This window comes from Daphnia magna, unplaced genomic scaffold, assembly GCF_020631705.1.
Source record: "Daphnia magna isolate NIES unplaced genomic scaffold, ASM2063170v1.1 Dm_contigs335, whole genome shotgun sequence".
NCBI classification, from domain to species: domain Eukaryota; kingdom Metazoa; phylum Arthropoda; class Branchiopoda; order Diplostraca; family Daphniidae; genus Daphnia; species Daphnia magna.
In genome coordinates, this window is record NW_025533251.1 from 1 (window position 1) to 26,394 (window position 26,394).

Genomic DNA, 26,394 nt, shown 5'->3' on the forward strand with positions numbered 1-26,394 from the left:
AATTCATCTCGTACACACTGATAGCTATTTTTTAAACACCAACAAGGGAAGTGTAGAGTGTTTTATTACCAGCAGTGACTTTACTGATGAATGTGAATTTCTATTTCATAGAAAAATAGTGGCTCAACGAACACGATGGTTACCAGTCCAATATCCTTAATTATAGAAATTAATCGTCCTTGTGTAGGTTTCTCAAGTGTTGGAAAATCATTCCTTGAGCGTATTCAATTCAGTTTCGTATTAAATTTTTGAATTTCTATTTCATAGAAAAATAGTGGCTCAACGAACACGATGGTTACCAGTCCAATATCCTTAATTATAGAAATTAATCGTCCTTGTGTAGGTTTCAATGTTGGAAAATCATTCCTTGAGTGTATTCAATTCAGTTTCGTATTAAAACGTCAACGGCCATACCACGCAGAAAAAACCTGGTCTCGTCAGCTCCCAGAAGTTAAGCTGCGTCGGGTCCCGTTAGTACCTAGAAGGGTGACCGCTTGGGAATACGGGATGCTGTTGGCATCAAACGTTTTATAACCAGCAAGAGTTTCGAAAATGAATCAAAGTTTTAGTTAAAACCATCTCGTGGTGAATTTTGATACTTTATTAAACGCCATCTAGGGTTGAATTTTGATAATTCATCTCGTACACACTGATAGCTATTTTTTAAACACCAACAAGGGAAGTGTAGAGTGTTTTATTACCAGCAGTGACTTTACTGATGAATGTGAATTTCTATTTCATAGAAAAATAGTGGCTCAACGAACACGATGGTTACCAGTCCAATATCCTTAATTATAGAAATTAATCGTCCTTGTGTAGGTTTCAATGTTGGAAAATCATTCCTTGAGCGTATTCAATTCAGTTTCGTATTAAATTCTTGAATTTCTATTTATAGAAAAAGATAGTGGCTCAACGAACACGATGGTTACCAGTCCAATATCCTTAATTATAGAAATTAATCGTCCTTGTGTAGGTTTCAATGTTGGAAAATCATTCCTTGAGCGTATTCAATTCAGTTTCGTATTAAATTTTTGAATTTCTATTTCATAGAAAAATAGTGGCTCAACGAACACGATGGTTACCAGTCCAATATCCTTAATTATAGAAATTAATCGTCCTTGTGTGAGGTTTCAATGTTGGAAAATCATTCCTTGAGTGTATTCAATTCAGTTTCGTATTAAAACGTCAACGGCCATACCACGCAGAAAAAACCTGGTCTCGTCAGCTCCCAGGAAGTTAAGCTGCGTCGGGTCCCGTTAGTACCTAGAAGGGTGACCGCTTGGGAATACGGGATGCTGTTGGCATCAAACGTTTTATAACCAGCAAGAGTTTCGAAAATGAATCAAAGTTTTAGTTAAAACCATCTCGTGGTGAATTTTGATACTTTATTAAACGCCATCTAGGGTTGAATTTTGATAATTCATCTCGTACACACTGATAGCTATTTTTTAAACACCAACAAGGGAAGTGTAGAGTGTTTTATTACCAGCAGTGACTTTACTGATGAATGTGAATTTCTATTTCATAGAAAAATAGTGGCTCAACGAACACGATGGTTACCAGTCCAATATCCTTAATTATAGAAATTAATCGTCCTTGTGTAGGTTTCAATGTTGGAAAATCATTCCTTGAGCGTATTCAATTCAGTTTCGTATTAAATTTTTGAATTTCTATTTCATAGAAAAATAGTGGCTCAACGAACACGATGGTTACCAGTCCAATATCCTTAATTATAGAAATTAATCGTCCTTGTGTAGGTTTCAATGTTGGAAAATCATTCCTTGAGTGTATTCAATTCAGTTTCGTATTAAAACGTCAACGGCCATACCACGCAGAAAAAACCTGGTCTCGTCAGCTCCCAGAAGTTAAGCTGCGTCGGGTCCCGTTAGTACCTAGAAGGGTGACCGCTTGGGAATACGGGATGCTGTTGGCATCAAACGTTTTATAACCAGCAAGAGTTTCGAAAATGAATCAAAGTTTTAGTTAAAACCATCTCGTGGTGAATTTTGATACTTTATTAAACGCCATCTAGGGTTGAATTTTGATAATTCATCTCGTACACACTGATAGCTATTTTTTAAACACCAACAAGGGAAGTGTAGAGTGTTTTATTACCAGCAGTGACTTTACTGATGAATGTGAATTTCTATTTCATAGAAAAATAGTGGCTCAACGAACACGATGGTTACCAGTCCAATATCCTTAATTATAGAAATTAATCGTCCTTGTGTAGGTTTCAATGTTGGAAAATCATTCCTTGAGCGTATTCAATTCAGTTTCGTATTAAATTTTTGAATTTCTATTTCATAGAAAAATAGTGGCTCAACGAACACGATGGTTACCAGTCCAATATCCTTAATTATAGAAATTAATCGTCCTTGTGTAGGTTTCCAATGTTGGAAAATCATTCCTTGAGTGTATTCAATTCAGTTTCGTATTAAAACGTCAACGGCCATACCACGCAGAAAAAACCTGGTCTCGTCAGCTCCTCAGAAGTTAAGCTGCGTCGGGTCCCGTTAGTACCTAGAAGGGTGACCGCTTGGGAATACGGGATGCTGTTGGCATCAAACGTTTTATAACCAGCAAGAGTTTCGAAAATGAATCAAAGTTTTAGTTAAAACCATCTCGTGGTGAATTTTGATACTTTATTAAACGCCATCTAGGGTTGAATTTTGATAATTCATCTCGTACACACTGATAGCTATTTTTTAAACACCAACAAGGGAAGTGTAGAGTGTTTTATTACCAGCAGTGACTTTACTGATGAATGTGAATTTCTATTTCATAGAGAAAATAGTGGCTCAACGAACACGATGGTTACCAGGTCCAATATCCTTAATTATAGAAATTAATCGTCCTTGTGTAGGTTTCAATGTTGGAAAATCATTCCTTGAGTGTATTCAATTCAGTTTCGTATTAAAACGTCAACGGCCATACCACGCAGAAAAAACCTGGTCTCGTCAGCTCCCAGAAGTTAAGCTGCGTCGGGTCCCGTTAGTACCTAGAAGGGTGACCGCTTGGGAATACGGGATGCTGTTGGCATCAAACGTTTTATAACCAGCAAGAGTTTCGAAAATGAATCAAAGTTTTAGTTAAAACCATCTCGTGGTGAATTTTGATACTTTATTAAACGCCATCTAGGGTTGAATTTTGATAATTCATCTCGTACACACTGATAGCTATTTTTTAAACACCAACAAGGGAAGTGTAGAGTGTTTTATTACCAGCAGTGACTTTACTGATGAATGTGAATTTCTATTTCATAGAAAAATAGTGGCTCAACGAACACGATGGTTACCAGTCCAATATCCTTAATTATAGAAATTAATCGTCCTTGTGTAGGGTTTCAATGTTGGAAAATCATTCCTTGAGTGTATTCAATTCAGTTTCGTATTAAAACGTCAACGGCCATACCACGCAAGAAAAAACCTGGTCTCGTCAGCTCCCAGAAGTTAAGCTGCGTCGGGTCCCGTTAGTACCTAGAAGGGTGACCGCTTGGGAATACGGGATGCTGTTGGCATCAAACGTTTTATAACCAGCAAGAGTTTCGAAAATGAATCAAAGTTTTAGTTAAAACCATCTCGTGGTGAATTTTGATACTTTATTAAACGCCATCTAGGGTTGAATTTTGATAATTTCATCTCGTACACACTGATAGCTCTATTTTTAAACACCAACAAGGGAAGTGTAGAGTGTTTTATTACCAGCAGTGACTTTACCGATGAATGTGAATTTCTATTTCATAGAAAAATAGTGGCTCAACGAACACGATGGTTACCAGTCCAATATCCTTAATTATAGAAATTAATCGTCCTTGTGTAGGTTTCAATGTTGGAAAATCATTCCTTGAGTGTATTCAATTCAGTTTCGTATTAAAACGTCAACGGCCATACCACGCAGAAAAACCCCTGGTCTCGTCAGCTCCCCAGAAGTTAAGCTGCGTCGGGTCCCGTTAGTACCTAGAAGGGTGACCGCTTGGGAATACGGGATGCTGTTGGCATCAAACGTTTTATAACCAGCAAGAGTTTCGAAAATGAATCAAAGTTTTAGTTAAAACCATCTCGTGGTGAATTTTGATACTTTATTAAACGCCATCTAGGGTTGAATTTTGATAATTCATCTCGTACACACTGATAGCTATTTTTTAAACACCAACAAGGGAAGTGTAGAGTGTTTTATTACCAGCAGTGACTTTACTGATGAATGTGAATTTCTATTTCATAGAAAAATAGTGGCTCAACGAACACGATGGTTACCAGTCCAATATCCTTAATTATAGAAATTAATCGTCCTTGTGTAGGTTTCAATGTTGGAAAATCATTCCTTGAGCGTATTCAATTCAGTTTCGTATTAAATTCTTGAATTTCTATTTCATAGAAAAATAGTGGCTCAACGAACACGATGGTTACCAGTCCAATATCCTTAATTATAGAAATTAATCGTCCTTGTGTAGGTTTCAATGTTGGAAAATCATTCCTCTCTGAGTGTATTCAATTCAGTTTCGTATTAAAACGTCAACGGCCATACCACGCAGAAAAACCCTCGGTCTCGTCAGCTCCCAGTAGTTAAGCTGCGTCGGGTCCCGTTAGTACCTAGAAGGGTGACCGCTTGGGAATACGGGATGCTGTTGGCATCAAACGTTTTATAACCAGCAAGAGTTTCGAAAATGAATCAAAGTTTTAGTTAAAACCATCTCGTGGTGAATTTTGATACTTTATTAAACGCCATCTAGGGTTGAATTTTGATAATTCATCTCGTACACACTGATAGCTATTTTTTAAACACCAACAAGGGAAGTGTAGAGTGTTTTATTACCAGCAGTGACTTTACTGATGAATGTGAATTTCTATTTCATAGAAAAATAGTGGCTCAACGAACACGATGGATTACCAGTCCAATATCCTTAATTATAGAAATTAATCGTCCTTGTGTAGGTTTCAATGTTGGAAAATCATTCCTTGAGTGTATTCAATTCAGTTTCGTATTAAAACGTCAACGGCCATACCACGCAGAAAAACCTGGTCTCGTCAGCTCCCCAGAAGTTAAGCTGCGTCGGGTCCCGTTAGTACCTAGAAGGGTGACCGCTTGGGAATACGGGATGCTGTTGGCATCAAACGTTTTATAACCAGCAAGAGTTTCGAAAATGAATCAAAGTTTTAGCGTTTAAAACCATCTCGTGGTGAATTTTGATACTTTATTAAACGCCATCTAGGGTTGAATTTTGATAATTCATCTCGTACACACTGATAGCTATTTTTAAACACCAACAAGGGAAGTGTAGAGTGTTTTATTACCAGCAGTGACTTTACTGATGAATGTGAATTTCTATTTCATAGAAAAATAGTGGCTCAACGAACACGATGGTTACCAGTCCAATATCCTTAATTATAGAAATTAATCGTCCTTGTGTAGGTTTCAATGTTGGAAAATCATTCCTTGAGTGTATTCAATTCAGTTTCGTATTAAAACGTCAACGGCCATACCACGCAGAAAAAACCTGGTCTCGTCAGCTCCCAGAAGTTAAGCTGCGTCGGGTCCCGTTAGTACCTAGAAGGGTGACCGCTTGGGAATACGGGATGCTGTTGGCATCAAACGTTTTATAACCAGCAAGAGTTTCGAAAATGAATCAAAGTTTTAGTTAAAACCATCTCGTGGTGAATTTTGATACTTTATTAAACGCCATCTAGGGTTGAATTTTGATAATTCATCTCGTACACACTGATAGCTATTTTTTTAAACACCAACAAGGGAAGTGTAGAGTGTTTTATTACCAGCAGTGACTTTACTGATGAATGTGAATTTCTATTTCATAGAAAAATAGTGGCTCAACGAACACGATGGTTACCAGTCCAATATCCTTAATTATAGAAATTAATCGTCCTTGTGTAGGTTTCAATGTTGGAAAATCATTCCTTGAGCGTATTCAATTCAGTTTTCGTATTAAATTCTTGAATTTCTATTTCATAGAGAAAATAGTGGCTCAACGAACACGATGGTTACCAGTCCAATATCCTTAATTATAGAAATTAATCGTCCTTGTGTAGGTTTTTCAATGTTGGAAAATCATTCCTTGAGTGTATTCAATTCAGTTTCGTATTAAAACGTCAACGGCCATACCACGCAGAAAAAACCTGGTCTCGTCAGCCCCCAGAAGTTAAGCTGCGTCGGGTCCCGTTAGTACCTAGAAGGGTGACCGCTTGGGAATACGGGATGCTGTTGGCATCAAACGTTTTATAACCAGCAAGAGTTTCGAAAATGAATCAAAGTTTTAGTTAAAACCATCTCGTGGTGAATTTTGATACTTTATTAAACGCCATCTAGGGTTGAATTTTGATAATTCATCTCGTACACACTGATAGCTATTTTTTAAACACCAACAAGGGAAGTGTAGAGTGTTTTATTACCAGCAGTGACTTTACTGATGAATGTGAATTTCTATTTCATAGAGAAAATAGTGGCTCAACGAACACGATGGTTACCAGTCCAATATCCTTTAATTATAGAAATTAATCGTCCTTGTGTAGGTTTCAATGTTGGAAAATCATTCCTTGAGCGTATTCAATTCAGTTTCGTATTAAATTTTTGAATTTCTATTTCATAGAAAAATAGTGGCTCAACGAACACGATGGTTACCAGTCCAATATCCTTAATTATAGAAATTAATCGTCCTTGTGTAGGTTTCAATGTTGGAAAATCATTCCTTGAGTGTATTCAATTCAGTTTCGTATTAAAACGTCAACGGCCATACCACGCAGAAAACCCTGGTCTCGTCAGCTCCCAGAAGTTAAGCTGCGTCGGGTCCCGTTAGTACCTAGAAGGGTGACCGCTTGGGAATACGGGATGCTGTTGGCATCAAACGTTTTATAACCAGCAAGAGTTTCGAAAATGAATCAAAGTTTTAGTTAAAACCATCTCGTGGTGAATTTTGATACTTTATTAAACGCCATCTAGGGTTGAATTTTGATAATTCATCTCGTACACACTGATAGCTATTTTTTAAACACCAACAAGGGAAGTGTAGAGTGTTTTATTACCAGCAGTGACTTTACTGATGAATGTGAATTTCTATTTCATAGAAAAATAGTGGCTCAACGAACACGATGGTTACCAGTCCAATATCCTTAATTATAGAAATTAATCGTCCTTGTGTTAGGTTTCAATGTTGGAAAATCATTCCTTGAGTGTATTCAATTCAGTTTCGTATTAAAACGTCAACGGCCATACCACGCAGAAAAAACCTGGTCTCGTCAGCCCCCAGAAGTTAAGCTGCGTCGGGTCCCGTTAGTACCTAGAAGGGTGACCGCTTGGGAATACGGGATGCTGTTGGCATCAAACGTTTTATAACCAGCAAGAGTTTCGAAAATGAATCAAAGTTTTAGTTAAAACCATCTCGTGGTGAATTTTGATACTTTATTAAACGCCATCTAGGGTTGAATTTTGATAATTCATCTCGTACACACTGATAGCTATTTTTTAAACACCAACAAGGGAAGTGTAGAGTGTTTTATTACCAGCAGTGACTTTACCGATGAATGTGAATTTCTATTTCATAGAGAAAATAGTGGCTCAACGAACACGATGGTTACCAGTCCAATATCCTTAATTATAGAAATTAATCGTCCTTGTGTAGGTTTCCAATGTTGGAAAATCATTCCTTGAGCGTATTCAATTCAGTTTCGTATTAAATTTTGAATTTCTATTTCATAGAAAAATAGTGGCTCAACGAACACGATGGTTACCAGTCCAATATCCTTAATTATAGAAATTAATCGTCCTTGTGTAGGTTTCAATGTTGGAAAATCATTCCTTGAGTGTATTCAATTCAGTTTCGTATTAAAACGTCAACGGCCATACCACGCAGAAAAAACCTGGTCTCGTCAGCTCCCAGAAGTTAAGCTGCGGTCGGGTCCCGTTAGTACCTAGAAGGGTGACCGCTTGGGAATACGGGATGCTGTTGGCATCAAACGTTTTATAACCAGCAAGAGTTTCGAAAATGAATCAAAGTTTTAGTTAAAACCATCTCGTGGTGAATTTTGATACTTTATTAAACGCCATCTAGGGTTGAATTTTGATAATTCATCTCGTACACACTGATAGCTATTTTTTAAACACCAACAAGGGAAGTGTAGAGTGTTTTATTACCAGCAGTGACTTTACTCGATGAATGTGAATTTCTATTTCATAGAAAAATAGTGGCTCAACGAACACGATGGTTACCAGTCCAATATCCTTAATTATAGAAATTAATCGTCCTTGTGTAGGTTTCAATGTTGGAAAATCATTCCTTGAGCGTATTCAATTCAGTTTCGTATTAAATTCTTGAATTTCTATTTCATAGAAAAATAGTGGCTCAACGAACACGATGGTTACCAGTCCAATATCCTTAATTATAGAAATTAATCGTCCTTGTGTAGGTTTCAATGTTGGAAAATCATTCCTTGAGTGTATTCAATTCAGTTTCGTATTAAAACGTCAACGGCCATACCACGCAGAAAAAAACCTGGTCTCGTCAGCTCCCAGAAGTTAAGCTGCGTCGGGTCCCGTTAGTACCTAGAAGGGTGACCGCTTGGGAATACGGGATGCTGTTGGCATCAAACGTTTTATAACCAGCAAGAGTTTCGAAAATGAATCAAAGTTTTAGTTAAAACCATCTCGTGGTGAATTTTGATACTTTATTAAACGCCATCTAGGGTTGAATTTTGATAATTCATCTCGTACACACTGATAGCTATTTTTTAAACACCAACAAGGGAAGTGTAGAGTGTTTTATTACCAGCAGTGACTTTACTGATGAATGTGAATTTCTATTTCATAGAAAAATAGTGGCTCAACGAACACGATGGTTACCAGTCCAATATCCTTAATTATAGAAATTAATCGTCCTTGTGTAGGTTTCAATGTTGGAAAATCATTCCTTGAGCGTATTCAATTCAGTTTCGTATTAAATTCTTGAATTTCTATTTCATAGAAAAATAGTGGCTCAACGAACACGATGGTTACCAGTCCAATATCCTTAATTATAGAAATTAATCGTCCTTGTGTAGGTTTCAATGTTGGAAAATCATTCCTTGAGTGTATTCAATTCAGTTTCGTATTAAAACGTCAACGGCCATACCACGCAGAAAAAACCTGGTCTCGTCAGCTCCCAGAAGTTAAGCTGCGTCGGGTCCCGTTAGTACCTAGAAGGGTGACCGCTTGGGAATACGGGATGCTGTTGGCATCAAACGTTTTATAACCAGCAAGAGTTTCGAAAATGAATCAAAGTTTTAGTTAAAACCATCTCGTGGTGAATTTTGATACTTTATTAAACGCCATCTAGGGTTGAATTTTGATAATTCATCTCGTACACACTGATAGCTATTTTTTAAACACCAACAAGGGAAGTGTAGAGTGTTTTATTACCAGCAGTGACTTTACTGATGAATGTGAATTTCTATTTCATAGAAAAATAGTGGCTCAACGAACACGATGGTTACCAGTCCAATATCCTTAATTATAGAAATTAATCGTCCTTGTGTAGGTTTCAATGTTGGAAAATCATTCCTTGAGCGTATTCAATTCAGTTTCGTATTAAATTCTTGAATTTCTATTTCATAGAAAAATAGTGGCTCAACGAACACGATGGTTACCAGTCCAATATCCTTAATTATAGAAATTAATCGTCCTTGTGTAGGTTTCAATGTTGGAAAATCATTCCTTGAGTGTATTCAATTCAGTTTCGTATTAAAACGTCAACGGCCATACCACGCAGAAAAAACCTGGTCTCGTCAGCTCCCAGAAGTTAAGCTGCGTCGGGTCCCGTTAGTACCTAGAAGGGTGACCGCTTGGGAATACGGGATGCTGTTGGCATCAAACGTTTTATAACCAGCAAGAGTTTCGAAAATGAATCAAAGTTTTAGTTAAAACCATCTCGTGGTGAATTTTGATACTTTATTAAACGCCATCTAGGGTTGAATTTTGATAATTCATCTCGTACACACTGATAGCTATTTTTTAAACACCAACAAGGGAAGTGTAGAGTGTTTTATTACCAGCAGTGACTTTACTGATGAATGTGAATTTCTATTTCATAGAAAAATAGTGGCTCAACGAACACGATGGTTACCAGTCCAATATCCTTAATTATAGAAATTAATCGTCCTTGTGTAGGTTTCAATGTTGGAAAATCATTCCTTGAGCGTATTCAATTCAGTTTCGTATTAAATTCTTGAATTTCTATTTCATAGAAAAATAGTGGCTCAACGAACACGATGGTTACCAGTCCAATATCCTTAATTATAGAAATTAATCGTCCTTGTGTAGGTTTCAATGTTGGAAAATCATTCCTTGAGTGTATTCAATTCAGTTTCGTATTAAAACGTCAACGGCCATACCACGCAGAAAAAACCTGGTCTCGTCAGCTCCCAGAAGTTAAGCTGCGTCGGGTCCCGTTAGTACCTAGAAGGGTGACCGCTTGGGAATACGGGATGCTGTTGGCATCAAACGTTTTATAACCAGCAAGAGTTTCGAAAATGAATCAAAGTTTTAGTTAAAACCATCTCGTGGTGAATTTTGATACTTTATTAAACGCCATCTAGGGTTGAATTTTGATAATTCATCTCGTACACACTGATAGCTATTTTTTAAACACCAACAAGGGAAGTGTAGAGTGTTTTATTACCAGCAGTGACTTTACCGATGAATGTGAATTTCTATTTCATAGAAAAATAGTGGCTCAACGAACACGATGGTTACCAGTCCAATATCCTTAATTATAGAAATTAATCGTCCTTGTGTAGGTTTCAATGTTGGAAAATCATTCCTTGAGCGTATTCAATTCAGTTTCGTATTAAATTCTTGAATTTCTATTTCATAGAAAAATAGTGGCTCAACGAACACGATGGTTACCAGTCCAATATCCTTAATTATAGAAATTAATCGTCCTTGTGTAGGTTTCAATGTTGGAAAATCATTCCTTGAGTGTATTCAATTCAGTTTCGTATTAAAACGTCAACGGCCATACCACGCAGAAAAAACCTGGTCTCGTCAGCTCCCAGAAGTTAAGCTGCGTCGGGTCCCGTTAGTACCTAGAAGGGTGACCGCTTGGGAATACGGGATGCTGTTGGCATCAAACGTTTTATAACCAGCAAGAGTTTCGAAAATGAATCAAAGTTTTAGTTAAAACCATCTCGTGGTGAATTTTGATACTTTATTAAACGCCATCTAGGGTTGAATTTTGATAATTCATCTCGTACACACTGATAGCTATTTTTTAAACACCAACAAGGGAAGTGTAGAGTGTTTTATTACCAGCAGTGACTTTACCGATGAATGTGAATTTCTATTTCATAGAAAAATAGTGGCTCAACGAACACGATGGTTACCAGTCCAATATCCTTAATTATAGAAATTAATCGTCCTTGTGTAGGTTTCAATGTTGGAAAATCATTCCTTGAGCGTATTCAATTCAGTTTCGTATTAAATTCTTGAATTTCTATTTCATAGAAAAATAGTGGCTCAACGAACACGATGGTTACCAGTCCAATATCCTTAATTATAGAAATTAATCGTCCTTGTGTAGGTTTCAATGTTGGAAAATCATTCCTTGAGTGTATTCAATTCAGTTTCGTATTAAAACGTCAACGGCCATACCACGCAGAAAAAACCTGGTCTCGTCAGCTCCCAGAAGTTAAGCTGCGTCGGGTCCCGTTAGTACCTAGAAGGGTGACCGCTTGGGAATACGGGATGCTGTTGGCATCAAACGTTTTATAACCAGCAAGAGTTTCGAAAATGAATCAAAGTTTTAGTTAAAACCATCTCGTGGTGAATTTTGATACTTTATTAAACGCCATCTAGGGTTGAATTTTGATAATTCATCTCGTACACACTGATAGCTATTTTTTAAACACCAACAAGGGAAGTGTAGAGTGTTTTATTACCAGCAGTGACTTTACCGATGAATGTGAATTTCTATTTCATAGAAAAATAGTGGCTCAACGAACACGATGGTTACCAGTCCAATATCCTTAATTATAGAAATTAATCGTCCTTGTGTAGGTTTCAATGTTGGAAAATCATTCCTTGAGCGTATTCAATTCAGTTTCGTATTAAATTCTTGAATTTCTATTTCATAGAAAAATAGTGGCTCAACGAACACGATGGTTACCAGTCCAATATCCTTAATTATAGAAATTAATCGTCCTTGTGTAGGTTTCAATGTTGGAAAATCATTCCTTGAGTGTATTCAATTCAGTTTCGTATTAAAACGTCAACGGCCATACCACGCAGAAAAAACCTGGTCTCGTCAGCTCCCAGAAGTTAAGCTGCGTCGGGTCCCGTTAGTACCTAGAAGGGTGACCGCTTGGGAATACGGGATGCTGTTGGCATCAAACGTTTTATAACCAGCAAGAGTTTCGAAAATGAATCAAAGTTTTAGTTAAAACCATCTCGTGGTGAATTTTGATACTTTATTAAACGCCATCTAGGGTTGAATTTTGATAATTCATCTCGTACACACTGATAGCTATTTTTTAAACACCAACAAGGGAAGTGTAGAGTGTTTTATTACCAGCAGTGACTTTACCGATGAATGTGAATTTCTATTTCATAGAAAAATAGTGGCTCAACGAACACGATGGTTACCAGTCCAATATCCTTAATTATAGAAATTAATCGTCCTTGTGTAGGTTTCAATGTTGGAAAATCATTCCTTGAGCGTATTCAATTCAGTTTCGTATTAAATTCTTGAATTTCTATTTCATAGAAAAATAGTGGCTCAACGAACACGATGGTTACCAGTCCAATATCCTTAATTATAGAAATTAATCGTCCTTGTGTAGGTTTCAATGTTGGAAAATCATTCCTTGAGTGTATTCAATTCAGTTTCGTATTAAAACGTCAACGGCCATACCACGCAGAAAAAACCTGGTCTCGTCAGCTCCTAGAAGTTAAGCTGCGTCGGGTCCCGTTAGTACCTAGAAGGGTGACCGCTTGGGAATACGGGATGCTGTTGGCATCAAACGTTTTATAACCAGCAAGAGTTTCGAAAATGAATCAAAGTTTTAGTTAAAACCATCTCGTGGTGAATTTTGATACTTTATTAAACGCCATCTAGGGTTGAATTTTGATAATTCATCTCGTACACACTGATAGCTATTTTTTAAACACCAACAAGGGAAGTGTAGAGTGTTTTATTACCAGCAGTGACTTTACTGATGAATGTGAATTTCTATTTCATAGAAAAATAGTGGCTCAACGAACACGATGGTTACCAGTCCAATATCCTTAATTATAGAAATTAATCGTCCTTGTGTAGGTTTCAATGTTGGAAAATCATTCCTTGAGCGTATTCAATTCAGTTTCGTATTAAATTCTTGAATTTCTATTTCATAGAAAAATAGTGGCTCAACGAACACGATGGTTACCAGTCCAATATCCTTAATTATAGAAATTAATCGTCCTTGTGTAGGTTTCAATGTTGGAAAATCATTCCTTGAGTGTATTCAATTCAGTTTCGTATTAAAACGTCAACGGCCATACCACGCAGAAAAAACCTGGTCTCGTCAGCTCCCAGAAGTTAAGCTGCGTCGGGTCCCGTTAGTACCTAGAAGGGTGACCGCTTGGGAATACGGGATGCTGTTGGCATCAAACGTTTTATAACCAGCAAGAGTTTCGAAAATGAATCAAAGTTTTAGTTAAAACCATCTCGTGGTGAATTTTGATACTTTATTAAACGCCATCTAGGGTTGAATTTTGATAATTCATCTCGTACACACTGATAGCTATTTTTTAAACACCAACAAGGGAAGTGTAGAGTGTTTTATTACCAGCAGTGACTTTACCGATGAATGTGAATTTCTATTTCATAGAAAAATAGTGGCTCAACGAACACGATGGTTACCAGTCCAATATCCTTAATTATAGAAATTAATCGTCCTTGTGTAGGTTTCAATGTTGGAAAATCATTCCTTGAGCGTATTCAATTCAGTTTCGTATTAAATTCTTGAATTTCTATTTCATAGAAAAATAGTGGCTCAACGAACACGATGGTTACCAGTCCAATATCCTTAATTATAGAAATTAATCGTCCTTGTGTAGGTTTCAATGTTGGAAAATCATTCCTTGAGTGTATTCAATTCAGTTTCGTATTAAAACGTCAACGGCCATACCACGCAGAAAAAACCTGGTCTCGTCAGCTCCCAGAAGTTAAGCTGCGTCGGGTCCCGTTAGTACCTAGAAGGGTGACCGCTTGGGAATACGGGATGCTGTTGGCATCAAACGTTTTATAACCAGCAAGAGTTTCGAAAATGAATCAAAGTTTTAGTTAAAACCATCTCGTGGTGAATTTTGATACTTTATTAAACGCCATCTAGGGTTGAATTTTGATAATTCATCTCGTACACACTGATAGCTATTTTTTAAACACCAACAAGGGAAGTGTAGAGTGTTTTATTACCAGCAGTGACTTTACCGATGAATGTGAATTTCTATTTCATAGAAAAATAGTGGCTCAACGAACACGATGGTTACCAGTCCAATATCCTTAATTATAGAAATTAATCGTCCTTGTGTAGGTTTCAATGTTGGAAAATCATTCCTTGAGCGTATTCAATTCAGTTTCGTATTAAATTCTTGAATTTCTATTTCATAGAAAAATAGTGGCTTAACGAACACGATGGTTACCAGTCCAATATCCTTAATTATAGAAATTAATCGTCCTTGTGTAGGTTTCAATGTTGGAAAATCATTCCTTGAGTGTATTCAATTCAGTTTCGTATTAAAACGTCAACGGCCATACCACGCAGAAAAAACCTGGTCTCGTCAGCTCCTAGAAGTTAAGCTGCGTCGGGTCCCGTTAGTACCTAGAAGGGTGACCGCTTGGGAATACGGGATGCTGTTGGCATCAAACGTTTTATAACCAGCAAGAGTTTCGAAAATGAATCAAAGTTTTAGTTAAAACCATCTCGTGGTGAATTTTGATACTTTATTAAACGCCATCTAGGGTTGAATTTTGATAATTCATCTCGTACACACTGATAGCTATTTTTTAAACACCAACAAGGGAAGTGTAGAGTGTTTTATTACCAGCAGTGACTTTACTGATGAATGTGAATTTCTATTTCATAGAAAAATAGTGGCTCAACGAACACGATGGTTACCAGTCCAATATCCTTAATTATAGAAATTAATCGTCCTTGTGTAGGTTTCAATGTTGGAAAATCATTCCTTGAGCGTATTCAATTCAGTTTCGTATTAAATTCTTGAATTTCTATTTCATAGAAAAATAGTGGCTCAACGAACACGATGGTTACCAGTCCAATATCCTTAATTATAGAAATTAATCGTCCTTGTGTAGGTTTCAATGTTGGAAAATCATTCCTTGAGTGTATTCAATTCAGTTTCGTATTAAAACGTCAACGGCCATACCACGCAGAAAAAACCTGGTCTCGTCAGCTCCCAGAAGTTAAGCTGCGTCGGGTCCCGTTAGTACCTAGAAGGGTGACCGCTTGGGAATACGGGATGCTGTTGGCATCAAACGTTTTATAACCAGCAAGAGTTTCGAAAATGAATCAAAGTTTTAGTTAAAACCATCTCGTGGTGAATTTTGATACTTTATTAAACGCCATCTAGGGTTGAATTTTGATAATTCATCTCGTACACACTGATAGCTATTTTTTAAACACCAACAAGGGAAGTGTAGAGTGTTTTATTACCAGCAGTGACTTTACCGATGAATGTGAATTTCTATTTCATAGAAAAATAGTGGCTCAACGAACACGATGGTTACCAGTCCAATATCCTTAATTATAGAAATTAATCGTCCTTGTGTAGGTTTCAATGTTGGAAAATCATTCCTTGAGCGTATTCAATTCAGTTTCGTATTAAATTCTTGAATTTCTATTTCATAGAAAAATAGTGGCTTAACGAACACGATGGTTACCAGTCCAATATCCTTAATTATAGAAATTAATCGTCCTTGTGTAGGTTTCAATGTTGGAAAATCATTCCTTGAGTGTATTCAATTCAGTTTCGTATTAAAACGTCAACGGCCATACCACGCAGAAAAAACCTGGTCTCGTCAGCCCTCCCAGAAGTTAAGCTGCGTCGGGTCCCGTTAGTACCTAGAAGGGTGACCGCTTGGGAATACGGGATGCTGTTGGCATCAAACGTTTTATAACCAGCAAGAGTTTCGAAAATGAATCAAAGTTTTAGTTAAAACCATCTCGTGGTGAATTTTGATACTTTATTAAACGCCATCTAGGGTTGAATTTTGATAATTCATCTCGTACACACTGATAGCTATTTTTTAAACACCAACAAGGGAAGTGTAGAGTGTTTTATTACCAGCAGTGACTTTACCGATGAATGTGAATTTCTATTTCATAGAAAAATAGTGGCTCAACGAACACGATGGTTACCAGTCCAATATCCTTAATTATAGAAATTAATCGTCCTTGTGTAGGTTTCAATGTTGGAAAATCATTCCTTGAGCGTATTCAATTCAGTTTCGTATTAAATTCTTGAATTTCTATTTCATAGAAAAATAGTGGCTCAACGAACACGATGGTTACCAGTCCAATATCCTTAATTATAGAAATTAATCGTCCTTGTGTAGGTTTCAATGTTGGAAAATCATTCCTTGAGTGTATTCAATTCAGTTTCGTATTAAAACGTCAACGGCCATACCACGCAGAAAAAACCTGGTCTCGTCAGCTCCCAGAAGTTAAGCTGCGTCGGGTCCCGTTAGTACCTAGAAGGGTGACCGCTTGGGAATACGGGATGCTGTTGGCATCAAACGTTTTATAACCAGCAAGAGTTTCGAAAATGAATCAAAGTTTTAGTTAAAACCATCTCGTGGTGAATTTTGATACTTTATTAAACGCCATCTAGGGTTGAATTTTGATAATTCATCTCGTACACACTGATAGCTATTTTTTAAACACCAACAAGGGAAGTGTAGAGTGTTTTATTACCAGCAGTGACTTTACCGATGAATGTGAATTTCTATTTCATAGAAAAATAGTGGCTCAACGAACACGATGGTTACCAGTCCAATATCCTTAATTATAGAAATTAATCGTCCTTGTGTAGGTTTCAATGTTGGAAAATCATTCCTTGAGCGTATTCAATTCAGTTTCGTATTAAATTCTTGAATTTCTATTTCATAGAAAAATAGTGGCTTAACGAACACGATGGTTACCAGTCCAATATCCTTAATTATAGAAATTAATCGTCCTTGTGTAGGTTTCAATGTTGGAAAATCATTCCTTGAGTGTATTCAATTCAGTTTCGTATTAAAACGTCAACGGCCATACCACGCAGAAAAAACCTGGTCTCGTCAGCTCCTAGAAGTTAAGCTGCGTCGGGTCCCGTTAGTACCTAGAAGGGTGACCGCTTGGGAATACGGGATGCTGTTGGCATCAAACGTTTTATAACCAGCAAGAGTTTCGAAAATGAATCAAAGTTTTAGTTAAAACCATCTCGTGGTGAATTTTGATACTTTATTAAACGCCATCTAGGGTTGAATTTTGATAATTCATCTCGTACACACTGATAGCTATTTTTTAAACACCAACAAGGGAAGTGTAGAGTGTTTTATTACCAGCAGTGACTTTACCGATGAATGTGAATTTCTATTTCATAGAAAAATAGTGGCTCAACGAACACGATGGTTACCAGTCCAATATCCTTAATTATAGAAATTAATCGTCCTTGTGTAGGTTTCAATGTTGGAAAATCATTCCTTGAGCGTATTCAATTCAGTTTCGTATTAAATTCTTGAATTTCTATTTCATAGAAAAATAGTGGCTCAACGAACACGATGGTTACCAGTCCAATATCCTTAATTATAGAAATTAATCGTCCTTGTGTAGGTTTCAATGTTGGAAAATCATTCCTTGAGTGTATTCAATTCAGTTTCGTATTAAAACGTCAACGGCCATACCACGCAGAAAAAACCTGGTCTCGTCAGCTCCCAGAAGTTAAGCTGCGTCGGGTCCCGTTAGTACCTAGAAGGGTGACCGCTTGGGAATACGGGATGCTGTTGGCATCAAACGTTTTATAACCAGCAAGAGTTTCGAAAATGAATCAAAGTTTTAGTTAAAACCATCTCGTGGTGAATTTTGATACTTTATTAAACGCCATCTAGGGTTGAATTTTGATAATTCATCTCGTACACACTGATAGCTATTTTTTAAACACCAACAAGGGAAGTGTAGAGTGTTTTATTACCAGCAGTGACTTTACCGATGAATGTGAATTTCTATTTCATAGAAAAATAGTGGCTCAACGAACACGATGGTTACCAGTCCAATATCCTTAATTATAGAAATTAATCGTCCTTGTGTAGGTTTCAATGTTGGAAAATCATTCCTTGAGCGTATTCAATTCAGTTTCGTATTAAATTCTTGAATTTCTATTTCATAGAAAAATAGTGGCTTAACGAACACGATGGTTACCAGTCCAATATCCTTAATTATAGAAATTAATCGTCCTTGTGTAGGTTTCAATGTTGGAAAATCATTCCTTGAGTGTATTCAATTCAGTTTCGTATTAAAACGTCAACGGCCATACCACGCAGAAAAAACCTGGTCTCGTCAGCTCCCAGAAGTTAAGCTGCGTCGGGTCCCGTTAGTACCTAGAAGGGTGACCGCTTGGGAATACGGGATGCTGTTGGCATCAAACGTTTTATAACCAGCAAGAGTTTCGAAAATGAATCAAAGTTTTAGTTAAAACCATCTCGTGGTGAATTTTGATACTTTATTAAACGCCATCTAGGGTTGAATTTTGATAATTCATCTCGTACACACTGATAGCTATTTTTTAAACACCAACAAGGGAAGTGTAGAGTGTTTTATTACCAGCAGTGACTTTACCGATGAATGTGAATTTCTATTTCATAGAAAAATAGTGGCTCAACGAACACGATGGTTACCAGTCCAATATCCTTAATTATAGAAATTAATCGTCCTTGTGTAGGTTTCAATGTTGGAAAATCATTCCTTGAGCGTATTCAATTCAGTTTCGTATTAAATTCTTGAATTTCTATTTCATAGAAAAATAGTGGCTCAACGAACACGATGGTTACCAGTCCAATATCCTTAATTATAGAAATTAATCGTCCTTGTGTAGGTTTCAATGTTGGAAAATCATTCCTTGAGTGTATTCAATTCAGTTTCGTATTAAAACGTCAACGGCCATACCACGCAGAAAAAACCTGGTCTCGTCAGCTCCCAGAAGTTAAGCTGCGTCGGGTCCCGTTAGTACCTAGAAGGGTGACCGCTTGGGAATACGGGATGCTGTTGGCATCAAACGTTTTATAACCAGCAAGAGTTTCGAAAATGAATCAAAGTTTTAGTTAAAACCATCTCGTGGTGAATTTTGATACTTTATTAAACGCCATCTAGGGTTGAATTTTGATAATTCATCTCGTACACACTGATAGCTATTTTTTAAACACCAACAAGGGAAGTGTAGAGTGTTTTATTACCAGCAGTGACTTTACCGATGAATGTGAATTTCTATTTCATAGAAAAATAGTGGCTCAACGAACACGATGGTTACCAGTCCAATATCCTTAATTATAGAAATTAATCGTCCTTGTGTAGGTTTCAATGTTGGAAAATCATTCCTTGAGCGTATTCAATTCAGTTTCGTATTAAATTCTTGAATTTCTATTTCATAGAAAAATAGTGGCTCAACGAACACGATGGTTACCAGTCCAATATCATTAATTATAGAAATTAATCGTCCTTGTGTAGGTTTCAATGTTGGAAAATCATTCCTTGAGTGTATTCAATTCAGTTTCGTATTAAAACGTCAACGGCCATACCACGCAGAAAAAACCTGGTCTCGTCAGCTCCCAGAAGTTAAGCTGCGTCGGGTCCCGTTAGTACCTAGAAGGGTGACCGCTTGGGAATACGGGATGCTGTTGGCATCAAACGTATTATAACCAGCAATGCTGTAGTAGTAACGTATTTAGGTAAAGTATTGTATACGGATATCGAAAAGCGTTTATTACTGTCATTTAATTGGTCTTCTAGCTGAAAAGCATACATGCTCTACAGTAGGGCGTACAGAGAAAGTTTCATTTGCTCATAATATTTGGGGGCAACTTATACATTAGGTAGAAGCATTTAATTAAGGCCACAGGTTGTCCGCCTTCGAGATTTGGATGGGCACACGTCAATGGCTGAACCGGGCTTCATAAAATGCTAATAAAACAAAGGAAAAACGACAGCCGCTGTCGCCATTTGTGAACAAACACAAATTAAAAATTAACCAACTCATCTTTCAACACGAAAAATACCTTAAACAATGGGTTTTTGCATGGAGAATGTAAGTGTAGGAAAATTTCATCCCAAAAAACGAAAACTCGGGACACAATAGGTAATTATGGGATTATTCCAAGGTGTCGTCATTCAACCCACACTGTTTTAAAGGCAGTTTAATGATCTGTTTTGCCTATGATATCCAGGGCAAATGCTTGGAAACCAATACTGGACATAAGAAAGGAAAATATTGCATCTTCGCCAACCTTTCAGGTACTGGAGGAAAAGTAGGGCATAGTTTAACAAATTGATGTAAGTTAATGTATCACTCTTTCTATAGTGGTTCGTGTTCGGTTCTGGAGACAACACGGTTTAGATTTGGAACTTGCAAACGAAAGAAATTGTTCAAAAACTTCAAAGTCGTAGAGGTAAGACTCCTCATTAGCCGGTGGCCGCCGTTTTGTACATGTGTTGCAGTTTTGAATGGGCCTCGTTGGCACTCACGAATTGTTTTGTGCTGCATTCCAGATGTCGTGTTATGTACTGGATGCCATTCTACTGAAAAGGTCATCGCATCTGCTGCACTGGAAAACGATAAGACTATCAAGCTGTGGCGCTCGGACACATAGGCGGACCCATCTTTGTTGAAACATACTAATAAAAAAAAAAAAGCCTCCAACAGTGATAGTATGTAGCATAGTGAGATTTCTAGTTCTGGTAGTTCTTTAAAACATTATTTCAGTTCTAAACTCCAGAAAATGGGTCTAAACTCATCCCAAGCCAACATGCTTTCGAATCTTCAAACACCATACCAACGAGTAGCCGTGTTCATAGATTGTATAAACAGAAACTTCCAAGCTCTTCTTGCCTTAAGTAGTGGTTCTTATTTTACCCAATTTTAATTTTCCAACCTCCATGTGAAACCTTTGAACCACACACAGTTTCAGTTAGAGGATCTTGTCCTCTATCGTCTGGTGTTTATTTGAACACTTCATCTTTTAGAGCGTGAGGCAAACTCGCCACTCTTTTATGCCGGAATACAAGAGCATTTCTACTGAGGGATGTCTTCAACACAAAAGCGTCCGTTTTGGTTATTTTCTCCATTAAAAGGTTAGAAACTGAAAGAAATCGCGTAATTTTTTAACAACCTCATAATGCAAAGCCCAAAGGGACAGGTGATATGACGGTAACTAAACCACTTGTATCCAGGCCGTGATTAGGTTTAAAATTTCAACCAGTTTTTTGTAGTGAGTTATTCAAGGATCTTTAATCAATTCAGTAACACATGGTGTCAGATCTAAGAACATTCTTTTTTGCAAACGTTTTAAAGGCACAAACAATATATCCAGTATAACTAGACATAATCATCATGCTAAATTCAAGACAGACAAAAACTTCACATTGAATTCAACCAGAATAAAATTTACACAAAAATGAGGTGCGGATAGGATGGGCCAAACAATGCATAGTCTGAGGTCCCGTTCTAGCAGTTTTGAAATATGACTTTCCAAGTAAATTCTATTTGAACTGGAAACGGTAGCAGCAAAGCGCTGCTTACTTCCTTTCGCTTGGAACAAACAGCTGAACCAACCCCTTCTTTAACATTGTTCGCATGCTCCTTTTGTTCAATACAGATTGATTTTACGTGCGATCAACTTTCGGCACATATGGCGAAAGTTGAGCGAACAGCTGTCACACGCACCATGGCTGCAAAGGAAAGCCTACAATTGTATAAACTTTAAGTGATGCAAAAAAAAATGGGACATCATGTTTTATATTACCACATTCCTTCGGCGTTCCATACAAATGGAACATGTATAAGCCTCTTCTATTTCAGCGATACGAGATTCCAAATATTTTAAGTGATCTTGGCTGGGCTGTTGAGACGATTGGCTTGATATCGGGGTGCCGTCTGCAAGAAAGCACAACGCTGAAATGAAACACAATTGAACATGAGTTACAGGTGTGAACTTGAGTCTGAAGAAAACATTAGAAACGATTCTTACTAACCGGAATTAGATTTGAGAACAATGTAAACATTTTTTCATCCGTTGGGCACATTTGGAACAGGTGACGACATGGCCACAAGGTTCAAAACGCACATCCGGCGGATTTTCACAGCAGACAATGCATTCAATGCCGACGGAAGGTGGCAACGATTGATCGGGCGATCCTCCTTTACTGGTAATTTTTGTCTCACTCGTAGGTCTCGGCCCCGATTCATTTTAATCGGGGAAAGGCCATCTAAAAAAAGATTACGTGTAAACGCTTTAAAAGAGCCCAGAGGGAATGCCTGATAATAAATAAGCACACCTGAACATGGCCATTCAAACTAGCTAAATGAAGGGCTGCGAATCCGTCATCCTTTTTCACATCCACCAGCTGTCGACTGCGCATCAAAATGCGCTCCGCCGCGCTAAGAAAACACCACAAGATTGGTTTAACTGGTGGTGTTAAACGAATGTCGTTCCATAACTCCATGCTTACAAATAATTCCCTTTGAGAGCGGCGTGATGAAGAACATTGAAACCCCGCGTGTTCCTCAGTGTACAATCGACAGCTGATGCCGAAGCTAAAGCTTCTATAATATCCGCATTTTCCTTGCCGATTGCACCGTGCAGGGCCGTGTCTCCGTACGAGTCCTAGTTCAGTTTCAAAGCAGTATGAAGATAACTTCTATTATCGTGTCATTATCAGCGATGATTCATGCATGACTCTGAAATTCGTACTTGAACATTGACGTCCCATCCGTATTTGAGGAGCATCTGAACACAAGCAGGAAACTGCTTATTGACAGCGACATGCAAAGGTGTGCAGCGTCCGCGATTCGTACTATCAATGACGGCTCCTTTTTTTATGAGCAGTTCCATAACTTCGTGCTGATTTCTGTTACACAAATTATATCAACAATAAAAGTAGGAAATAAAAGAATTCCTTTAACGCAGGGAAATCCTAATAATGTTACCCAAAAGCGGCATAATGTAAGGCTGTATCACCGTCATCGTCAGGAATTTCCATAGATGCCCCTTTGGACAATAAGAATCCAACCAATCAACAGGGCAACCAATCATCCAATCATCAGGGCCACACTGAACGTGTGACCCTGATGAGAGGCAACTTGCAGGGAAGTCTTTCCGCTGCTTTTGGCGTTCGCTCTATCAGGATGCTGCGGCCAGATTCATTATCCCAACCACGCAAATCAACAACCCTGAACATCTTTCCTTCTCCACCATCCTTTTAGAACAACAACAACAACAAAAATTAAAACATCGAAATGAGACATCGTCAGGTGTAAAAATGTCATACATTTTTACCTGTTACTCGTACTGTCATGGGCCGACCATGAATTGTAAAGCGAAGGATTAAACGTCGGCTGACCAATCGAATGCATTACTTTGTTCTATCGAATGCGATATCCTTTGCGGTTGGTAGCAATCAATTCTCGTTGAAGCACATGCTACTGAAGTTTCCATCGTCCGATTAGGTGAGAATAATTTCCCCCCCAGTGTTCCTATGCAAATAGTAGGAAATTTTAAACATTATGTTCACTGAAACAAACATGGGAAACCATGTTTGTTTTAGTTCACAAGTGAATAAGGGAAACAAATCTGACTGAAACAAACATGGTTACCCATGTTCGTTTCATTTCAGAAGGGAATATGTCACATAAAACTGACTGAAACAAACATGGTTACCCATGTTCATTTCATTTCAGAAGACAATATGTGATATAAGTGACTGAAACAAACATGGTTACCCATGTTCGTTTCATTTCAGAAGAGAATGTGAGAAATAAAACTGACTGAAACAAACATGGTTACCCATGTTCGTTTCATTTCATTACACAGTAAAATAAACTAATCTGACTGAAACAAACATGGTTACCCATGTTCGTTTCATTTCAGAAGAGAAGAAGGAAAATAAGACTGATTGAAACAATCATGGTTGTGCATGTACGTTTCAAATAGTCTTGAATAAATAGAAAACAGAGAGAGAAAATAAAACCATACTGCCCTGCATAGACGAATCAGGCGTATAAAAATGAAATGAATGCCCATATGATAACCGGCATCTGTTTGCCATCCAGTTACATTGCTAAATTTGAAATATGAGTCAAAGAGAAACAAAGTCAAAGATTACTGTAACAAAATTCCGTTAGAAAAGTATTACTTACGTTCTGGAAACACTGGTGACTGCTGAATACTGACTGTTGTGATGGTGAAGGTGAAGCTGACATGATGACGACGGCGATGCAATGGTGACGTCTACTTCACTTCAGGTTTCGCTATTGCTTGCCTGTTGCCAAATTTGATATTAAAACTACTATAATAACACAGCTGTTAATAATAATTATTGTTAATAATCAATAAATTCAATTGTTCAATAAAATTGACCTGAATTCAAATTTATTAAATAAATTTTTTTATAAAATGTGTGGAAACGAATACGAATGTTTTATAACGTTTAATTCTAACTGTAATGAAAAAGATGATATAATAATAAAGAAGAAGAAGGTAAGTACTAGGTAGCGGAGAATAGCTCGGGAGAATTAAAATTCCTTAGGGAATTTTCCATTGTAGCACCAAAACTTGAAACTGACCAACGTCACATTTCAGTTGAAGTTGGACTGTTTTACGTTGAACATGTCGCTTGAAAACGCGGAAGGTTTCCTAGGACGTGACCGCGGAGAATTTGTGGACGACACGGATTACGTTGTGGAGGAACTACTGGATCGGCGGTAAGTTTTGTTTAGGTTACGTGTCTTATCTCAGTACATAAAAAGTGCATTTTTTTTTTGCGGGGGGGGGGCTTTCTTTTCAGTGTTGTTTTCTCCGAAACTGGGAGAAAAAAAGTCCAGTATTTTGTAAAATTCGCTGGTTACCCTGATTCGGACAATCAATGGGTGGACGCTAAAACAGCAAAACTCCACAGTTTAGTGCGACAGTTCAATGCAAAACGGAAGTTACAGACTATCAGGTAATTATTCACAATTTACTTTAATCCAGTACATATGTTTAACACTTAGTTTCCAGAACACCAGAGAATGAAAACGACGAGGAACAACCTTGTTCAACGGTCACGTCATCAAGTGAAGTACTAGAGACAACAACTAACAGCAATCCTGATTTGAACGTGGAAAATGTTGTTCGGAATCTGTCGCCGGAGCCTTCATCAACAAGCATCACTGCACCATCCTCACGTACAACATCGTTAAGACGGACAATGGAACCAACGTCAACTACGCCACAACCAGAACAACAACCTCCGTTAGCTGGATCAAGTGGCAACACAGCGGTCACCATAAAGAAGAAGAAAAAAAAGAAAAGAAACATAGCTTTCTTGATGCGACATAGAAAGTGTATAATAGTAAGGATTTTTGGACTATTAATTAAATTAAATTTTTCCCATTCCTTTTACTTATTATGTTTGTCTCTTCAGTGCAAAGTGAAGGGCCATACAGTAAGCAGCTGCCCAATAAGAAATAGAAATACTGAAGGGCCAACCATCGCACCTCAATCGTCGCATCTCATTCACTCCATGTAAGTAAATTTTCAACAAAATTTTTATTCATGTAACCATCATTCCACTTTTCCATATTGAAGGGCCGCTATTACTAACATTCGGTCCGCTCAACCATTAGCAGTTCCTCCGCCCCCACTACTAATGGTCCATCCGTTTCCGCCGTCGTTGGCTCAGTCATCCAACACATGGATAATGCCTCCGCCTCTACCATGGATGGCTTTCCCTCCACAGCCGTGGATGATTCTCCCCTCTCAATCTCGGATGTCAACACCCACTAATTCGTTTACGTTTCCGCCCCAATAATCATTCACAGAAGTTTTTCATAAAAATCAAATGTAAGGGTAAGGTGTTGTTTGTGCTGCACAATGTTTTTGAATTTTATTCCCCGTTTTAAATGCCAATGACAACTAAAATGCTGGTAGGCTAAGAATCAAGAAAAAGCAATTTAGAACAAGGATAGAAATATACACTCTTGAGATAAATTTAAATTAACTTGGTTTTTTTTTTGTTTCGTTTAAATTAAAAAAAAAAAAGCAAAATTGCGGCTATTTGGGCTGGGAACATTTCACCAAAACATCATTGTCCTAACCAGTCGCAATTAGCCGGAAAATGATTCATGAGA

General features: G+C 37.6%; 2 protein-coding genes, 1 long non-coding RNA gene, 18 other non-coding genes and 15 pseudogenes across 25 annotated transcripts; 35 read left to right on the forward strand and 1 right to left on the reverse strand.

Annotated features, from left to right (window-relative positions):
• The first annotated feature begins 400 nt into the window (after positions 1-400).
• LOC123468283 lies at positions 401-519 on the forward strand. Its single transcript, XR_006642170.1, has one exon. It is a non-coding gene; the product is annotated as a 5S ribosomal RNA (ribosomal RNA).
• Positions 520-1,184: 665 nt separating this feature from the next.
• On the forward strand, positions 1,185-1,304 carry LOC123468340 (annotated as a pseudogene).
• Positions 1,305-1,814: 510 nt separating this feature from the next.
• On the forward strand, positions 1,815-1,933 carry LOC123468305. The gene has a single exon (XR_006642181.1). It is a non-coding gene; the product is annotated as a 5S ribosomal RNA (ribosomal RNA).
• A 511-nt stretch (positions 1,934-2,444) lies between these two features.
• Positions 2,445-2,564, forward strand: LOC123468286 (annotated as a pseudogene).
• Positions 2,565-2,923: 359 nt separating this feature from the next.
• On the forward strand, positions 2,924-3,042 carry LOC123468316. Its single transcript, XR_006642192.1, has one exon. It is a non-coding gene; the product is annotated as a 5S ribosomal RNA (ribosomal RNA).
• Positions 3,043-3,400: 358 nt separating this feature from the next.
• On the forward strand, positions 3,401-3,520 carry LOC123468342 (annotated as a pseudogene).
• A 359-nt stretch (positions 3,521-3,879) lies between these two features.
• LOC123468290 lies at positions 3,880-4,000 on the forward strand (annotated as a pseudogene).
• Positions 4,001-4,513: 513 nt separating this feature from the next.
• On the forward strand, positions 4,514-4,633 carry LOC123468292 (annotated as a pseudogene).
• Positions 4,634-4,991: 358 nt separating this feature from the next.
• Positions 4,992-5,110, forward strand: LOC123468293 (annotated as a pseudogene).
• A 359-nt stretch (positions 5,111-5,469) lies between these two features.
• LOC123468327 lies at positions 5,470-5,588 on the forward strand. Its single transcript, XR_006642203.1, has one exon. It is a non-coding gene; the product is annotated as a 5S ribosomal RNA (ribosomal RNA).
• A 515-nt stretch (positions 5,589-6,103) lies between these two features.
• Positions 6,104-6,222, forward strand: LOC123468330 (annotated as a pseudogene).
• Positions 6,223-6,734: 512 nt separating this feature from the next.
• On the forward strand, positions 6,735-6,852 carry LOC123468337 (annotated as a pseudogene).
• A 358-nt stretch (positions 6,853-7,210) lies between these two features.
• On the forward strand, positions 7,211-7,329 carry LOC123468331 (annotated as a pseudogene).
• Positions 7,330-7,840: 511 nt separating this feature from the next.
• On the forward strand, positions 7,841-7,960 carry LOC123468284 (annotated as a pseudogene).
• A 511-nt stretch (positions 7,961-8,471) lies between these two features.
• Positions 8,472-8,591, forward strand: LOC123468336 (annotated as a pseudogene).
• A 510-nt stretch (positions 8,592-9,101) lies between these two features.
• On the forward strand, positions 9,102-9,220 carry LOC123468338. The gene has a single exon (XR_006642206.1). It is a non-coding gene; the product is annotated as a 5S ribosomal RNA (ribosomal RNA).
• A 510-nt stretch (positions 9,221-9,730) lies between these two features.
• Positions 9,731-9,849, forward strand: LOC123468289. The gene has a single exon (XR_006642171.1). It is a non-coding gene; the product is annotated as a 5S ribosomal RNA (ribosomal RNA).
• Positions 9,850-10,359: 510 nt separating this feature from the next.
• LOC123468296 lies at positions 10,360-10,478 on the forward strand. Its single transcript, XR_006642172.1, has one exon. It is a non-coding gene; the product is annotated as a 5S ribosomal RNA (ribosomal RNA).
• Positions 10,479-10,988: 510 nt separating this feature from the next.
• LOC123468297 lies at positions 10,989-11,107 on the forward strand. Its single transcript, XR_006642173.1, has one exon. It is a non-coding gene; the product is annotated as a 5S ribosomal RNA (ribosomal RNA).
• Positions 11,108-11,617: 510 nt separating this feature from the next.
• On the forward strand, positions 11,618-11,736 carry LOC123468298. The gene has a single exon (XR_006642174.1). It is a non-coding gene; the product is annotated as a 5S ribosomal RNA (ribosomal RNA).
• A 510-nt stretch (positions 11,737-12,246) lies between these two features.
• Positions 12,247-12,365, forward strand: LOC123468299. Its single transcript, XR_006642175.1, has one exon. It is a non-coding gene; the product is annotated as a 5S ribosomal RNA (ribosomal RNA).
• A 510-nt stretch (positions 12,366-12,875) lies between these two features.
• On the forward strand, positions 12,876-12,994 carry LOC123468333 (annotated as a pseudogene).
• Positions 12,995-13,504: 510 nt separating this feature from the next.
• LOC123468300 lies at positions 13,505-13,623 on the forward strand. Its single transcript, XR_006642176.1, has one exon. It is a non-coding gene; the product is annotated as a 5S ribosomal RNA (ribosomal RNA).
• A 510-nt stretch (positions 13,624-14,133) lies between these two features.
• On the forward strand, positions 14,134-14,252 carry LOC123468301. Its single transcript, XR_006642177.1, has one exon. It is a non-coding gene; the product is annotated as a 5S ribosomal RNA (ribosomal RNA).
• Positions 14,253-14,762: 510 nt separating this feature from the next.
• Positions 14,763-14,881, forward strand: LOC123468334 (annotated as a pseudogene).
• Positions 14,882-15,391: 510 nt separating this feature from the next.
• On the forward strand, positions 15,392-15,510 carry LOC123468302. The gene has a single exon (XR_006642178.1). It is a non-coding gene; the product is annotated as a 5S ribosomal RNA (ribosomal RNA).
• A 510-nt stretch (positions 15,511-16,020) lies between these two features.
• Positions 16,021-16,141, forward strand: LOC123468287 (annotated as a pseudogene).
• Positions 16,142-16,651: 510 nt separating this feature from the next.
• LOC123468303 lies at positions 16,652-16,770 on the forward strand. Its single transcript, XR_006642179.1, has one exon. It is a non-coding gene; the product is annotated as a 5S ribosomal RNA (ribosomal RNA).
• Positions 16,771-17,280: 510 nt separating this feature from the next.
• Positions 17,281-17,399, forward strand: LOC123468335 (annotated as a pseudogene).
• Positions 17,400-17,909: 510 nt separating this feature from the next.
• Positions 17,910-18,028, forward strand: LOC123468304. The gene has a single exon (XR_006642180.1). It is a non-coding gene; the product is annotated as a 5S ribosomal RNA (ribosomal RNA).
• Positions 18,029-18,538: 510 nt separating this feature from the next.
• On the forward strand, positions 18,539-18,657 carry LOC123468306. The gene has a single exon (XR_006642182.1). It is a non-coding gene; the product is annotated as a 5S ribosomal RNA (ribosomal RNA).
• A 510-nt stretch (positions 18,658-19,167) lies between these two features.
• Positions 19,168-19,286, forward strand: LOC123468307. The gene has a single exon (XR_006642183.1). It is a non-coding gene; the product is annotated as a 5S ribosomal RNA (ribosomal RNA).
• Positions 19,287-19,796: 510 nt separating this feature from the next.
• LOC123468308 lies at positions 19,797-19,915 on the forward strand. The gene has a single exon (XR_006642184.1). It is a non-coding gene; the product is annotated as a 5S ribosomal RNA (ribosomal RNA).
• A 584-nt stretch (positions 19,916-20,499) lies between these two features.
• LOC116935565 lies at positions 20,500-21,327 on the forward strand. Its single transcript, XR_006642169.1, has 2 exons — positions 20,500-20,677; positions 20,778-21,327. It is a non-coding gene; the product is annotated as an uncharacterized LOC116935565 (long non-coding RNA).
• A 170-nt stretch (positions 21,328-21,497) lies between these two features.
• LOC116935564 (E3 ubiquitin-protein ligase MIB2) lies at positions 21,498-24,535 on the reverse strand. Of its 5 annotated transcripts, XR_004401326.2 has the most exons (10): positions 24,424-24,535; positions 24,260-24,344; positions 23,564-23,760; positions 23,215-23,483; positions 22,979-23,135; positions 22,737-22,891; positions 22,563-22,665; positions 22,260-22,493; positions 22,031-22,179; positions 21,498-21,970 (listed from the first exon to the last, which is right to left on the reverse strand). XR_004401326.2 is itself a non-coding variant. In XM_045167836.1 (9 exons), the coding sequence occupies exons 3-7, from the start codon at positions 23,265-23,267 to the stop codon at positions 22,470-22,472; spliced, it is 492 nt and encodes a 163-aa protein (XP_045023771.1). In that variant the 5' UTR covers positions 23,268-23,483; positions 23,564-24,344; positions 24,424-24,535; the 3' UTR covers positions 21,498-21,970; positions 22,031-22,161; positions 22,260-22,469. The 5 variants fall into 5 exon arrangements, 4 of the variants coding, with proteins under 4 accessions (XP_045023771.1, XP_032798748.2, XP_032798749.2 ...); XM_045167836.1 differs by having other exon boundaries at positions 22,031-22,161; positions 23,564-24,344; XM_032942857.2 differs by having other exon boundaries at positions 23,564-24,344.
• A 529-nt stretch (positions 24,536-25,064) lies between these two features.
• Positions 25,065-26,212, forward strand: LOC116935563. The gene is made up of 4 exons (XM_032942855.2): positions 25,065-25,226; positions 25,283-25,616; positions 25,689-25,789; positions 25,853-26,212. Exons 2-4 carry the CDS (start codon positions 25,473-25,475, stop codon positions 26,073-26,075), a joined length of 468 nt encoding a protein of 155 aa, XP_032798746.2. The 5' UTR covers positions 25,065-25,226; positions 25,283-25,472; the 3' UTR covers positions 26,076-26,212.
• Positions 26,213-26,394: the final 182 nt, after the last annotated feature.